This window comes from Calonectris borealis, chromosome 3, assembly GCF_964195595.1.
Source record: "Calonectris borealis chromosome 3, bCalBor7.hap1.2, whole genome shotgun sequence".
NCBI classification, from domain to species: Eukaryota; Metazoa; Chordata; class Aves; order Procellariiformes; family Procellariidae; genus Calonectris; species Calonectris borealis.
In genome coordinates, this window is record NC_134314.1 from 89879458 (window position 1) to 89892070 (window position 12613).

General features: G+C 44.4%; 1 protein-coding gene across 1 annotated transcript; it reads left to right on the top strand.

Annotated features, from left to right (window-relative positions):
- The first annotated feature begins 2260 nt into the window (after positions 1 to 2260).
- Positions 2261 to 12576, top strand: SCCPDH (saccharopine dehydrogenase (putative)). Its single transcript, XM_075146597.1, has 12 exons — positions 2261 to 2522; positions 2776 to 2888; positions 3804 to 3884; positions 4365 to 4494; positions 5818 to 5867; positions 7434 to 7564; positions 8405 to 8522; positions 9662 to 9781; positions 9899 to 9955; positions 10487 to 10598; positions 11413 to 11494; positions 11961 to 12576. The coding sequence occupies exons 1-12, from the start codon at positions 2312 to 2314 to the stop codon at positions 12064 to 12066; spliced, it is 1311 nt and encodes a 436-aa protein (XP_075002698.1). The 5' UTR covers positions 2261 to 2311; the 3' UTR covers positions 12067 to 12576.
- Positions 12577 to 12613: the final 37 nt, after the last annotated feature.

The window sequence follows — 12613 nt, forward strand, 5'->3', positions numbered from 1 at the left end:
CAGTCCTGATTCTTTACAAATGCTTGAGTCAGAGTCATAGATTTATAAATTGCCTTGTTTTCTGGGAGTGACAGGGGATTAGATGTGAAAAGGGGATAATATGAAGAGGGAGAGAAGGCAAGAGAGGCAAGCTTCTGGAGGAAAGGGATGAAGAAAGCAGGCTGAGGATCCCAGCCAGCCCTGCAAGCTGTGTCAGAATCCCTCTGCAATTTGCGGGCTCCTTACAGTCTCCGGTCACTGAACAATTTTAAATGTTAATGCAAAGTCTGAAGAAATAACAATTTTTGTTAACTTCAAATTGGGGGAAAAAATACCTATTTCTTATTGTTGCCATGTTTTTTCAAAGCTTTTGCAAAGGAGAAGGGAGAGTGGAAGACCAAAGACAAGTGGCCTCAAAGAAAACATACTTTACTTTAAGAAGTGGTGCCAGAAGAGAAAACTTGAGCATAGGAAGAAAGTAGCTCAGAGGAGTTCAACAGTATTATGAGCACAGCTGGAAATTATCCCAGTGTGTAGGAAGGACAGGAAGGTAGTAAGAGACCAGCTTGACTAATGAGATGTTCAGTGACCTCAAACACAAGAAACTGGTTTTGCAGGGTTGCTCTGTAAATCAGATCAACAAAATGATCTGGATTAAAAAAGAACACAAAAACCGCCTTTGTCCTTCCCTCCCCCACTCTTTGTTTTTTGTCAGACTGAGTTGCCTCACTGATACAGCTGATAGTGTAGGCCTACAAACAACAGCATCAGCCCTACTCAAGGAGTTGATGCTGACGCTCAGAGGTGAGGATCTACTGCTGCCTCGGAGATGAGATGTTTAGAATGTATTCAGAAAGGACATTAATCTTCAATACAAATCTGAGATGGGAAAAGACTGGCTAGGCAGCAGTGATTTGAAAAAACCTCTGAGGTGGAACAGATCATGAGCTGCAGGTGCATCAACAATGTGACACTTGCAAAAAAAAAGGCAAATGTTTGGGGCATGTAGAAACAGGGGTAAATTCTGGCACATCACATAACCTTCTCAATCAATTCAGCACTGACAATGTGAATGTGGAGCCTAGTAGTGGACAGTAGATTTCAAGAAAAATGTAAACCAGCTGGAGAGAGTTCAGGGGAGAACAGGAAAAATGTGTGTATGAAGTGGCCTGTGAGGAAAGATCAAAAGAGTCAGTGCTTTTTAATTGAGGGAAGACTGAGAAGATGCATGGGATTAAATCTTTTACCAAAGTCCTCTAGAAAGAGGAGAAATAGTATGGGGCTGAAACTACAGAAAGTGGAGATCTAGCTTCTTGTCTCCAGCCATATGTATTACAAAGTGGAGGAGGAGATTGCCTGGGGAAGAGTGTGAAAGCATCTATCACTAGAGGTTTTAGAACAGGTTAGACAGGCATCTGTCAGGAAGGGTTTAGATATGGCAGATGCTCCCTGGGAGAAAGGGCCAGCGAGCAAGATTCACGAGGTTGCTTCCTGCGTGACTTGCTGCGAGCCTCTGGAATCCAGGTGAGCAGCCTGGCCACAAAAAGCACAGAAAACATGACCATACCAAACTGCGCCGTGCAGTCGCGAATGCTCCTTACCATCGTGCCTTTGCTGGGTCACTGCTTCTCCCCATCGCAACGGGAACTTCAAATTTTGCGTTGTTCTGCTTTTGTTCTTGAGCGAAACATAAACATTTGCTGTAGTTGGGGGGGAAACAAGAGTATTTCGTTTTACTTCCAGGTAATTAAGGTTTTCTTTTTGATTAGTGGCAGTCCTCAGTTCATCTGTATTACCTGTGCTGAAATGCTCATGGCAATAACTCATAGTAACGAGCCATGCTCATTGGGAGAGATCATGTCTGCTGCGGGACCAATATGATGGCCTCTCTCCACAAACGTTGTTGCTTAAACTGCTGGGCTCCAAAACCGCTTGGCCATAGCTTGGTATACTTTTATTTATTCACGGTATGGTAAAAATCCCCTGAGAGATAGAACCTCTCCCTCCTTCCTAGCTGCTGGAATGAGAGCAAAGGTTATTTCTTCCCCGGCAGGGCCGAGGGCTGAGCCGCCGCTGTCCCTGGCGGTACGCGGAGCGGCTGAGGGCCTGCGTTGGGAGCGAGGCAGAGCTGTGCCACCGCCGGGGCCCGGCAAGCCCAGAGCCCCGAGCGTTGCTCGGCACCGCGAGCCCCCAACGCCCGTAAAGACCGCCCCGCGAGCCGGCCTCGCGCACCGCCCCCGCCGGCGAGGGGCGGGGCCTGGGCGGGGTCGCGTAGTACCGGCCGCTGCTTGGCGCTGACGGGACTGCGGTGGCTGGAGCGGTTCCTCTCGCCATGGCGGCCGGCGGCGGCGGGGCCGGTGCGCCCGAGCGGCCCTACGAGCTGGTGGTGTTCGGGGCCTCGGGCTTCACCGGCCAGTTCGTGGTGGAGGAGGTGGCGCGGGCGGCGGCCGGCGGGGAGCTGCGCGGCGGCCTGCGCTGGGCCGTGGCCGGGCGGAGCCGGGAGAAGCTGCGGGCGGTGCTGGAGCGGGCGGCCGAGAGGCTGGGTACGGGCCGCGGCTGCGGGTCGTGTGGCGCAGCGCGGGGGCGGCGAGGCCCGCGCGGCCCCGCCGTCCCAGCCCCGTCCGTTGGGAGCCCACACCCCCGGGCGTGTGTGAGGGGAAGGGCTGAGGGGCGAAGCGGGGCAAGCCCCTCGGCGTGGGGGCTGCGCCGGGGAGGTGGCGGCTCGGCCCGGGGAGGGAAGAGACGCGCCCGTCGGCGCGGCGGGCGGTGTCGGTGACGGCGGTCTCCGGTGCGCAGGGAAGGCGGCGCTCGGGGCGGAGGTCGGCGTGCTGCTGTGCGATGTGGGCGACGCGGCCTCGCTGGCCGCCATGGCGAGGCAGACCCGGCTGGTGCTCAACTGCGTGGGCCCGGTGAGTGCGGTCCTCCGGGCGGTGCTCCCACGGCGTCCGCCGGGCGCGGCTCCCGGCAGAGCGCGGCTCCCGGCAGAGCCCGGGGCGGCGTCAGCCCCTCCGCCGCCGCTCCTCGGCTGCGTGCTGCCGGGCTCCCTGCTCCTCGGGGTAGGGAGAGCTGCGGCGGCTACCGGGAAACCTGCCGCTGGGCTCCGGCATTTCGGGAGCCCTCCGGATGAAATGTCGCTTTCTGAAATTGAACCAAAAGTACAACCGTGTGCTGCAGTCGCCTAAAGATTTCCCACCACCGTTTCTGGTGGTGTAATTCCCGGACAATCCTCGCTGAAATACAGCAGGGTTTTGTTTTTTTTTCCTCGAGTCTTTCACAGGCAGCGTAAGAAGCTGGTTGTGAAGTGGGGAGGAGTTTTGGGTTGGGCCACAACGTTTTAAGTGGTGCTAGGGTTGAAAGTAGAGCTGGAAAAGCAGCCCTTAGACTCGCTGTTTTAAAACTTTCAGCGGCAGCATTTCCAGCACATTCAGAGGGGATCAAAGTACGAGAGCTGGAGGTTGGGTCATGACAACGTCTTTGAAATTAAGAGTATTGAAGTAGAGAATACGCTGATCATACGAGTGCAATAAGGGTAAATTGAGATTAGATATATTGAGTTGGCCGTGGTGATCCTCTCTTGTGAGAGAAATACGGTGGAGCAGTCTGTGCAGCAAACTCCGTTATCAGTGATGAAGTTTGTTACGCTGTTCCTTCTCCCTGCCCCCCAAAACAATACAGGCACTATGACATATTTGCCCCACTTGGCAAAATCCATAGCCATCAAGCGTTTCCTTTGATTGTAGATACATGTGTTAGATAAAGCACGTTGGGCGAGTTGTGGCCTGTGGGGTTTATTTTGTTATGTGTGGTGTTCTTTCCTTCTATAGTATAGATTCTTTGGCGAGCCTGTGGTAGAGGCGTGCGTTGAAAATGGTGCAAACTGCATTGACATCAGTGGCGAACCCCAGGTATGTGACAGTAGAAAAATGCTACCTTGTATCAAGGATCTACTGAAGGAGTATTTGTTTAGTATGTTTCATGTTTCTGCTCATGTTTTTGAACACGAGGACAAATTCTGCCTCCCGATCTACAATTTGAAGATGCATTTATTATTTTAAAGAACAACGGTGTATATTAGTTGTATAGTTTTCCTGCTTTTAGACACGAGCCTCTCGGGTTCTCTCTGGAAATCCAAAATTTTTGAATTCTGCTTTAAGTGTCGGTTCTGAGTCTACGTAGGAATTTTGTGTAGATCACGATTCTTTGCACTGCTGTGACACTTTCATACTGTAAAGCAGGAGTAATATGTTTCTATCATCTTGAAGACGCTTGTAAGGGGTTTGAAGTGTGTAGGGTGCTACGATATGACAGTAAAGCGCTGATGGCTAATGTTGGGTGTGGGCAACCGTGGAGTTCGGCTTAAAATACTTTTTCTGACTGTGTTTTAGTTTCTGGAAGGAATGTTCCTGAAATACAACGAAAAAGCTGCGGAAAAGGGAGTATATGTCGTTGGAAGCTGTGGCTTTGACTCTATACCAGCCGACATGGGAGTACTGTACACCAGAGACAAGTTGAAAGGTGACTTAGTTAAACTAAGTGTGACCTTATGCTGAAGGAGAACCAGGTGATGCTTTCATCTGGTTTCCTAGAGCGGCAATGCTTATGTGGAAACTCTTTGTGTCTCTCTTTTTGCCTGCCTTTAGCAGCTGACCAGTTTCAGCCAAATCTGTAGATAAAAATTTAAAAGTAAATCATATTCCCGTTAGATTGGCGAAAATTGGTCATTAGGTAGAGGAGGGAGTCAAGGTCACGTTGCTCACGAAGAGAACAGAACCGTCAGTTGTCAGCAGCGGGCTGTTGAGCCAGCGCGTGGACATCCCTAGGCAAGCCTCAGCGCACGGCCTCTCGTGCAGGGAGAATCTTGTAGGGAAGAGACGGGGGGTCAGGAGGGCTGTGGAAGGGGATCGCAAAGCAGTGGGTAATCAGGTTTCGTAAGTTTTCTTTTTCTACCGCAAAAGAAGAAGAAAACAGAGAAGCTGTTGCACTAGTGTAAGTAGATAGACAGTGCCATCCAATGCCTTTTTCCTTAAGAGCAGCTAGACAGTAACTGAAAGAGGATGAATGTATTTGAGAAAAGATGTGAGATGATTTAATTCTATGCAAATAGTACTTGATGCTAATCTCAAATGAGGCTACTTTGTTCGTCAGGTCTGACTTTCAGTTGGAGGGGCCGATAAGAGTATCCAAATGTTTTGCTTTTATCTCTTCCCATTTTGACTTCGTGGTATTATCACCTGTCTATCCAGTTGCTTGCTCCATTGAACTTGCCCATACAAGTACCGTTCTACAGTCTCAGAAGGAACCAGCAAAGCCAAACAAAGCAGAATTTGGAGGAGTTGTTTTGTTTTGCTGTTCATCACAACTAAGCATTCTTTGCAAAACACAAGCTATGCTAAAACTAAATGTTTGAGGATATCTTAGGTGTTTCGGGGGGTTGCGGGTTTGTGGCAGTTAAGGTCTGCCAAAGTCCGTAAGTCCATCTTGGTTTTCACAGCCTACGTCCTCCTTTATTTTGAAACTTGGAGGAGAACTAAATATGGCTTTTACGATTCTTTTCCTTTTTTTTTCCCATTCATTATTTACGTTATCTCATTACTTAGATAAATGAAAAATGTCTTGAGTAAAGGTAGTATTAGTGACCCTTTCTGAAGTACTTAAGAAATTTGATGCTTGCTAACTAAAATAGCTTAATCTCAGTTCATTTTACTTTGAGATACAGATGTGACTCTGCCTTTGCAACTAATAATGTCAGTGGCCTGCTACTTGAGTCTACCAGAGTGTACTCTGGCTTTATGGACTAGTGACTGTATATGCCAAGTAATGTTTTCTCCTTCCTTAAAGGTACCTTAACTGCTGTCGAAAGTTTCCTGACCGTGAAATTTGGGCCTGAGGTTAGTTGGTTTATACCTTGGAAACGCAGAGGTATTTGTGGTAACATCGCCGTAGGCCATTAGAATAACTGTCATTACATTGATTCAGACCACGGAGCAAGCTGGCAGGTCTTTCGTGATGAGTTTTAAGATCTTTAGGAGCTGATAAAAGTATCCCAAGCAAACACCCTTTTGTAAGGTTCCTTTGCATAGGCTTTCTACCTAAAGTTTGTTGTGTTAAGCTGTTTCAAGAAGTGCTTAGTTTTTGCAGAGGTGTGGGAAGGATTCATACACAAACAAACTGTAGCAGATACATAGCGTGTTGCCAGTAATCCTAGTGTTTGGCTGTTTGCTTTTCTTGTTTGGGGCGGGGTTTCAATACACTGTAATGCATATAATCGTAATACGTGTTTGTAATAATTGTAATAGTGTGTAATAGATGTAATAATTCTAAGGTCATTACTAAAATAATGCAGCGATGACCCAAACCAAGCCGGCGTTGGTGCCCAACACTCGAACATACTGCTTCTCCTGTCCTGAGTGCCCATCTTGACAGATGGGGCCCAAGTCATAGCCTGTTCCTATGAACATCTGGAGGCGTGGAGGAAGCCCATGGAATGGGGGAGTCGTATCTATCTGTTAAAGGGCAGGGGATAATACTTAATGAGAATGTATAAATCTGCATGGTGGGTATAGAGATGGTCTAAGTATGTAGCATAAGGTGTAAGTGTTGGTAAGAAGGGATTGCAGTAATGAGAATTAAATACAATGGCATGGTTAGAAGATATGTATGTCTTAAATTATGTGGGACCTGAGCATGACGCACATTGTATGGAATAAGGGGTGGAGATTGTATTGGGTCTGGCTGAGATGGAGTTAATTTTCCCCATAGGAGCCCTCATAGTGCTGTGCTTTGTATTGATAGCTAGAAAGGCGTTGGTAACACACCAGTGTTTTGGCTACTGCTGTGCGGTGCTCGCACAGCATCCAGGCTGTCTCTCCAACATTCCCCCCCGCCACCCACTGGGCTGGGGTGGGCAAGATCCTGGGAGGGGACAGAGCCAGGACAGCTGACCCAAACTGACTGGTTATTCCATGATGTCTGCTCAGCAATAAAAGCTAACAGAAAGGAGGAGGGGTGGGGGGCATTCGTTATTGTGACGTTTGTCGTCCAGAGCAACCGCTATGCGTCCTGAAGCCCTGCTTCCCAGGAAGTGCCTGGACATTGCCTGCTGATGGGAAGTAGAGAATAAATCTTTTGTTTTCCTTTGCTTCCACGTGCGGCCTTTGCTTTTGCTTTATTAAACTGCCTTTATCTTTACCCACGAGGTTGGTTTTTTTCCATCTTATTTTCTCTTCTCCCTGTCCTACTGAGGAGGGGAATGATAGAGCGGCTTGGTGGGCGCCTGACATTCAGCCAAGGTCAACCCACCACATTTCACTATACTTTAATGTATGTAATCATAATACATATATGTAATAATTGCAATAATGTGTAATATATGTAATAATTCTAAGGTCATTACTAAAATAATACATGAAACCTTTAGATACTGAATTAATTACTGTTTCATGGTATGTCACCAGGGTTCTTGTGCACATGATGGGACCTGGAAGTCAGCTGTTTATGGCCTTGCGGATCAAGACAACCTGAGGAAACTTCGAAAAAAGATAGGCTATGCCCCTGTTCCAGTAGTTGGTGCAAAACTTAAAAGAAGGTATAAGAGGCGTAAGATGTGCAACATGCTGTCTTCTAACAGTTCCAGTATTTATTATAGAGATGGTTAACATATTATTGAATACTAAAAAGATGCATTTAGGGCTTTGGTATAATAGGCGGGTGTTGGTCTCTTCTCCCAATGGCTATCTCTTCGTCCTGTCGCTAGTTAGGATGAGAGGAAATGGCCTCAGGTTGCGCCAAGGGAGGTTTAGATTTGACATAAGGAAAAATTTCTTTACTGAAAGAGTGGTCAGGCCTTGGAACAGGCTGCCCGGGGAAGTGGTTGAGTCACCATCCTTGGAGGTATTTAAAAGACGTGTAGATGTGGCATTTAGGGTACATGGTTTGAGGGGCAGGTGGTGTTGGGTTGAAGGTTGGACTTGATGATCTTAGAGGTCTTTTCCAACCTTTCTGATTCTATGAACACGTAGATGCAAGTCTGATATTGAATTGAAGATAAGTTCAGTTTACTGATTTGTTCATATTTTACTGAAAAAAGAACATGTCTCAGCATTTACTGGGTCTCCAAGTTAACTTGTTCTAAAAGACTTTTAGTGACATGGCAATCTCTTGAGTTTGATTTCAGAAGTGATCAGTAGAATGGAAAAAAGAAATGTGAGGAGAATATTATTTTGATTATCAAATTCATCCTTGCTGTAGCACATGGCATTTTGAGTTGAGCCAGGGATAAATTTGGAGTGGTTTGCTTTCAGTGAAAAGAGATAATGTCATAAAAATGCTTGAGAAAAAGCCAGTATTGGTAGGGCCGTTATGATCAGTTTTTCAGTTTGTGTGAACATGTGAACATTTTTTCTGACTTTTTTTTTTCCTTTTGCAGAGGACTTGTGTTTTACAACCAGGAATTCAAAGAGTACTCCATTCCATTCATGGGATCTGATGGTTCTGTTGTGAAACGGTCTCAGCGTTATTTGTACACAGAGCTGCAGGAAACACCTGTAAGTTACTGTTATTAGTATACTATGTCTTTATTACTATTTTCAACAAACCTTTCCTTTATGGAATAATTGTCCTTAGTGCAGATCTGTGTAGCAGGGTTTCTGTTGTTAGGTAAATAGTAATGAACTGTGATGTGCTTTTGCTCCTGTAAAGAAGGCGGCTTGTTCTGTTGATCACCTTTGGAAGCTGCTTGACCTGATGTGGCCCAGGTTCTTCTGGGTACACTGGCCTGTTTCATACTGCTTGATACTCTGCCTGATGAGCTTGCTTATTGCTGCTAGCATAATAGTTATGAGAGTCTCTTGTAGGGTTCTCATGCTGTCTGATTTCTGGGTATGTATTTGTAGGGAATGGAAGCCTTGAGTCACAGAAATATTTGAAAGGTAGGCTTCATGATTTTCGGGAATGATAGCTACGTTAAATTTTGTTCCTGTGCAGAGGCTTTTTTTGTTGTATCAGTAGAGCTTACAAAAGCTCTGAAAATTACTCAGAGAGAGAAAAAGCTCTCCATCTCCCTCGGCTGCATCACATTCACCATCTTTATTATCAGGCAAATCACATGCAAACTGTTGCTCTATTGCATCATAGCTGTATTGAAGATGGCCTGATGGATGTAGTTCACTACTGTACGGTGATGTTTCAGGTGCTTCTGAGGTTTGTGCCTTAACTGCACCATCTTCAATAACCTAAAGTTAAAAAATGTCTGTTAATGCGTTATTAATTACCAAATAGACAAACTTCAAACTGAGCTAGATGAACCTGAGGACATTGAAATGCTGCTTTTCCTTTCAGATCACCACTGAATGTAAAGTTAGAAACATACAATGTACTCTCTACTACAGATAAAAGTTTATCAGATACCAAAACACATCTTTCTTTAAAGTTTTCCACTCTTGTTTACCATGCTCGCTCCCTCGCCATTCTGTAGTTCTGTTGTCTTCTCAGAATGAATTATGAAGTGAAGCATTATTCAAAGAGTTGTTTAGAACAAAGACAATTGTTTAAGGCGCTATTTAAACAGCTGTCTATTATAGAAAACAATTGCATCCTAATTTGGAGGTAGACTTATTTTTACCGATGAATTGATGCAAAAAATTTTAATGTAAATTCTATTACTGAAAATATGTATCTGCCTCAGGTGCAGTATGGCGCTTATGTGAACATAGGTGGTCTTGGCTCTGTTATCAAGCTGATGTTTGCTGGCATTTTATTTCTTCTTCTTGTGAAGTTTAGCTTTGGAAGAAAACTTCTGACAAAAGTAAGTGTTCAAAACACAAAAGATTTAAGTGTTTGGAGATGTTTTTTTTCCCTCTAGTTTACTGTTAGTCTTTTTTTTTTTTTGTGTGTCCTTTCCCCACCCCGCCTTATTATATAGTACCCGGAATTTTTCTCTGCTGGACGCTTCACAAAGAAAGGACCAACCCAGAAACAGGTAATTGACTGTTTTCCATCACAATTATTGAATAAATTTGTTATGGTAATGGTGGAATAGTAATCTAGAGTCAATCTTAGTCTTAAAGAAATAATTTCTAAATGCACATTGTGGGTGCCTGTTCAGATAGCTTTGAATATTTAAATAATCATGCCTTCTGCTATTAGACATCAAAGTATGTGGAACTCATATGAGAAAAAATGGATCATGTTGCTGGGTCTGATGTATTTACATGGATGGCTCACAGCACTCGATCTGTCAAAGGTGATGACAGAGGGAGGCTGAGTAGCAAAAACCCAGGTCTGAAAGCACTGAGAGAAGAAATGGACTTTAGAACAGTAGCAGATCCAACAAAGTGGAAGTGATTAAAAATTTAGATTAGATTGTACCTTTTAAGCAACAACTCAAAATAACTACTGTCATGTTTAGATGGATCATAGTATTTGGCATAATAGATAATTATATTTACTACTTGTGCTTGCCTGATGTGAGTTCTTGTTTTGGCAACCGCACTCGTCTTGTCCACTACAGATGGATGGAACCTCTTTCACAATGACTTTTTTTGGAGAGGGTTACAGTGAGGGACAAGATCCCCAGAATGGCAAACCAAATGTAAAGATCTGCACTGAAGTGAAAGGACCAGGTACCTATGTTAGTAGCACCTAACTGCTTTTGCCTCACATTCCCTACGCTAAAATAGGTTTATGATTCCGCTGCTGTTCTTTTTGCCCTCGAGGAGCGCTTGCAACATGGACAACGTCAACAGCCTTTACAGAGTATTACTTTGGATACTAGCATTTGTTGTGACCTGTTTTTTGAAATAGCCATTTCATGTGCGTTCTTGTCATTCTCTTTCCTTAGACTTTCCCCATTCCAATTTTCATTTTTGCAGAGTAGAGCAAAGGATAGTTTTCAGTTGTTATAGCCTGGACTTACTACTTGTTTATTTCCAGTCCCCTGTGAGTGAACGTAAATAGATCTGGCACAGTATCATTTCTAGCTATTACATACTTGAGTTCAGATCATTCCTTTAAGGGGAGATGACACCTGAAGTAAAGTTTGGAGACAGCAAGAATGTATATTCAGAAAGGAGTTAATGAAGCATAGCTTCTTTAAATAATTAGAGATGTAGCTGAATGCACCAGTCTCACAGCAAAAGTCTGAATTTAAGCACAGGATGGGGAAAGCTCTTGCTGTAATGGAGAGCCCTCTATCACAGTGAGGTGATCGCTTATCGTCATTGTGTGATCATAGGCCTGTATCTGAAGCAGTATTTGTCCAGATTAGATCTTAAGGACTTCACCAGCTACTTGGGATGACTATTAGGTAGAAAAGCTGTTCTTAAATGGGGACGGCTGTTTCATTGCCGAAGAAGTTATTCTTCAGCATGCTGTAGGTAAGAGCAAGATTACATTCTACATGTCAAGACACTGTACGTTGTTTGTTTTTTTTGCCAGAGCCTGGCTATATTGCTACACCAATTGTAATGGTTCAAGCAGCTGTATCTCTTCTGGAAGATGCAGCTTGTCTGCCTAAACAGTAAGTACTTTCCCATGCAGAACAGCTTGATCTGCCTTAAAGCTACTGTGTGCGTACGTTTCTCTTTGAAAATACAGATCTGATAACCCTGTGGATTTCTGTGTTACCTCACCCAAATGGCTGTGCAAGGGAGATAATTCACCACAAGCTGATTTAAAGCCACTTACTCTTTACCTGCCTTTCAATTTGAAAGGATGTAGTCATCAGTTTTTAGTAATGCTTTTGCAGCATCTATTGCATCAGTATCTATATTTTCAGTTAATGGAATGGTTTCTATCGAGTTTGCTGGATGCAGAAATGAACCTATGAATACAACCAGCTTGCCAAATTCCTCATTTGCTCTCCTTTGGGACAAAGTGGCTTCTTCCTTCCTTAGGCAGGGAAAACACATCTTTGACTTCAAAAAAAAAGGTGTCACTCAATCACTGTACCACTAATGTTTTTCTCTTTTGATTTTCATTAACAGGGGTGGTGTATATTCTCCAGGAGCTGCCTTCTCTAAAACAAAACTGATTGATCGCCTCAACAAACATGGTGTTGAGTTCTCTGTTATTAGCAAGCCTGAAGTCTGAAGTCAAAACATAACTGTATAAACTAACACCTTTCTTGGGTCTAACTCCAATAAAACTCATTTGGCTGTAAAAGCCCAATTATAAAATAGTTTCACTGGGCTATTGTTGACAGCAGAGACAGAAGAAAATTTGATTTAAAAATCATTATACTATTTGCTATACTGAGCAAACCCATAAAGGGTATTGAGTTTTAATTCACAAGCATACTCAATCAGTGACTTACTGCGTACTAGTCCTAGAATTTTATTTAATCTCTTTCATCTAAGTTTTAAGTTACTGCTTAATGGAACCATAATAGCATTTGCTTCACAATTAACCACAGCCTTCTCGCTTCACCCCATTCCCCAACTGCTGAAAGCAGGCAGGTCCTGGATAACAAGTGCCTCAGCAGATGATACCACTAGTTACTCCTCATGCCTGTTTGGGATAGGTGGTAGTACTTTGTGGTGGTCTTCCTTTCAAAGCCTTGGTGCCCGTAGTGAAATAAAAGAGTAGTTGTTGTTTCTCAGAGTCTAAGGAATACTTTGGTCTTTTTTTCCTGGGTTAT

What these genes read in the sequence shown, in the direction of transcription:
- SCCPDH (XM_075146597.1), top strand. Translation starts at nt 2,312, where the DNA reads ATGGCGGCCGGCGGCGGCGGGGCCGGTGCGCCCGAGCGGCCCTACGAG. An exon ending in CACCAGAGACAAGTTGAAAG is followed by an intron (nt 4,495 to 5,817) that starts GTGACTTAGTTA and finishes CCTTCCTTAAAG; the next exon opens with GTACCTTAACTGCTGTCGAA. An exon ending in GCAGCTTGTCTGCCTAAACA is followed by an intron (nt 11,495 to 11,960) that starts GTAAGTACTTTC and finishes TTTCATTAACAG; the next exon opens with GGGTGGTGTATATTCTCCAG.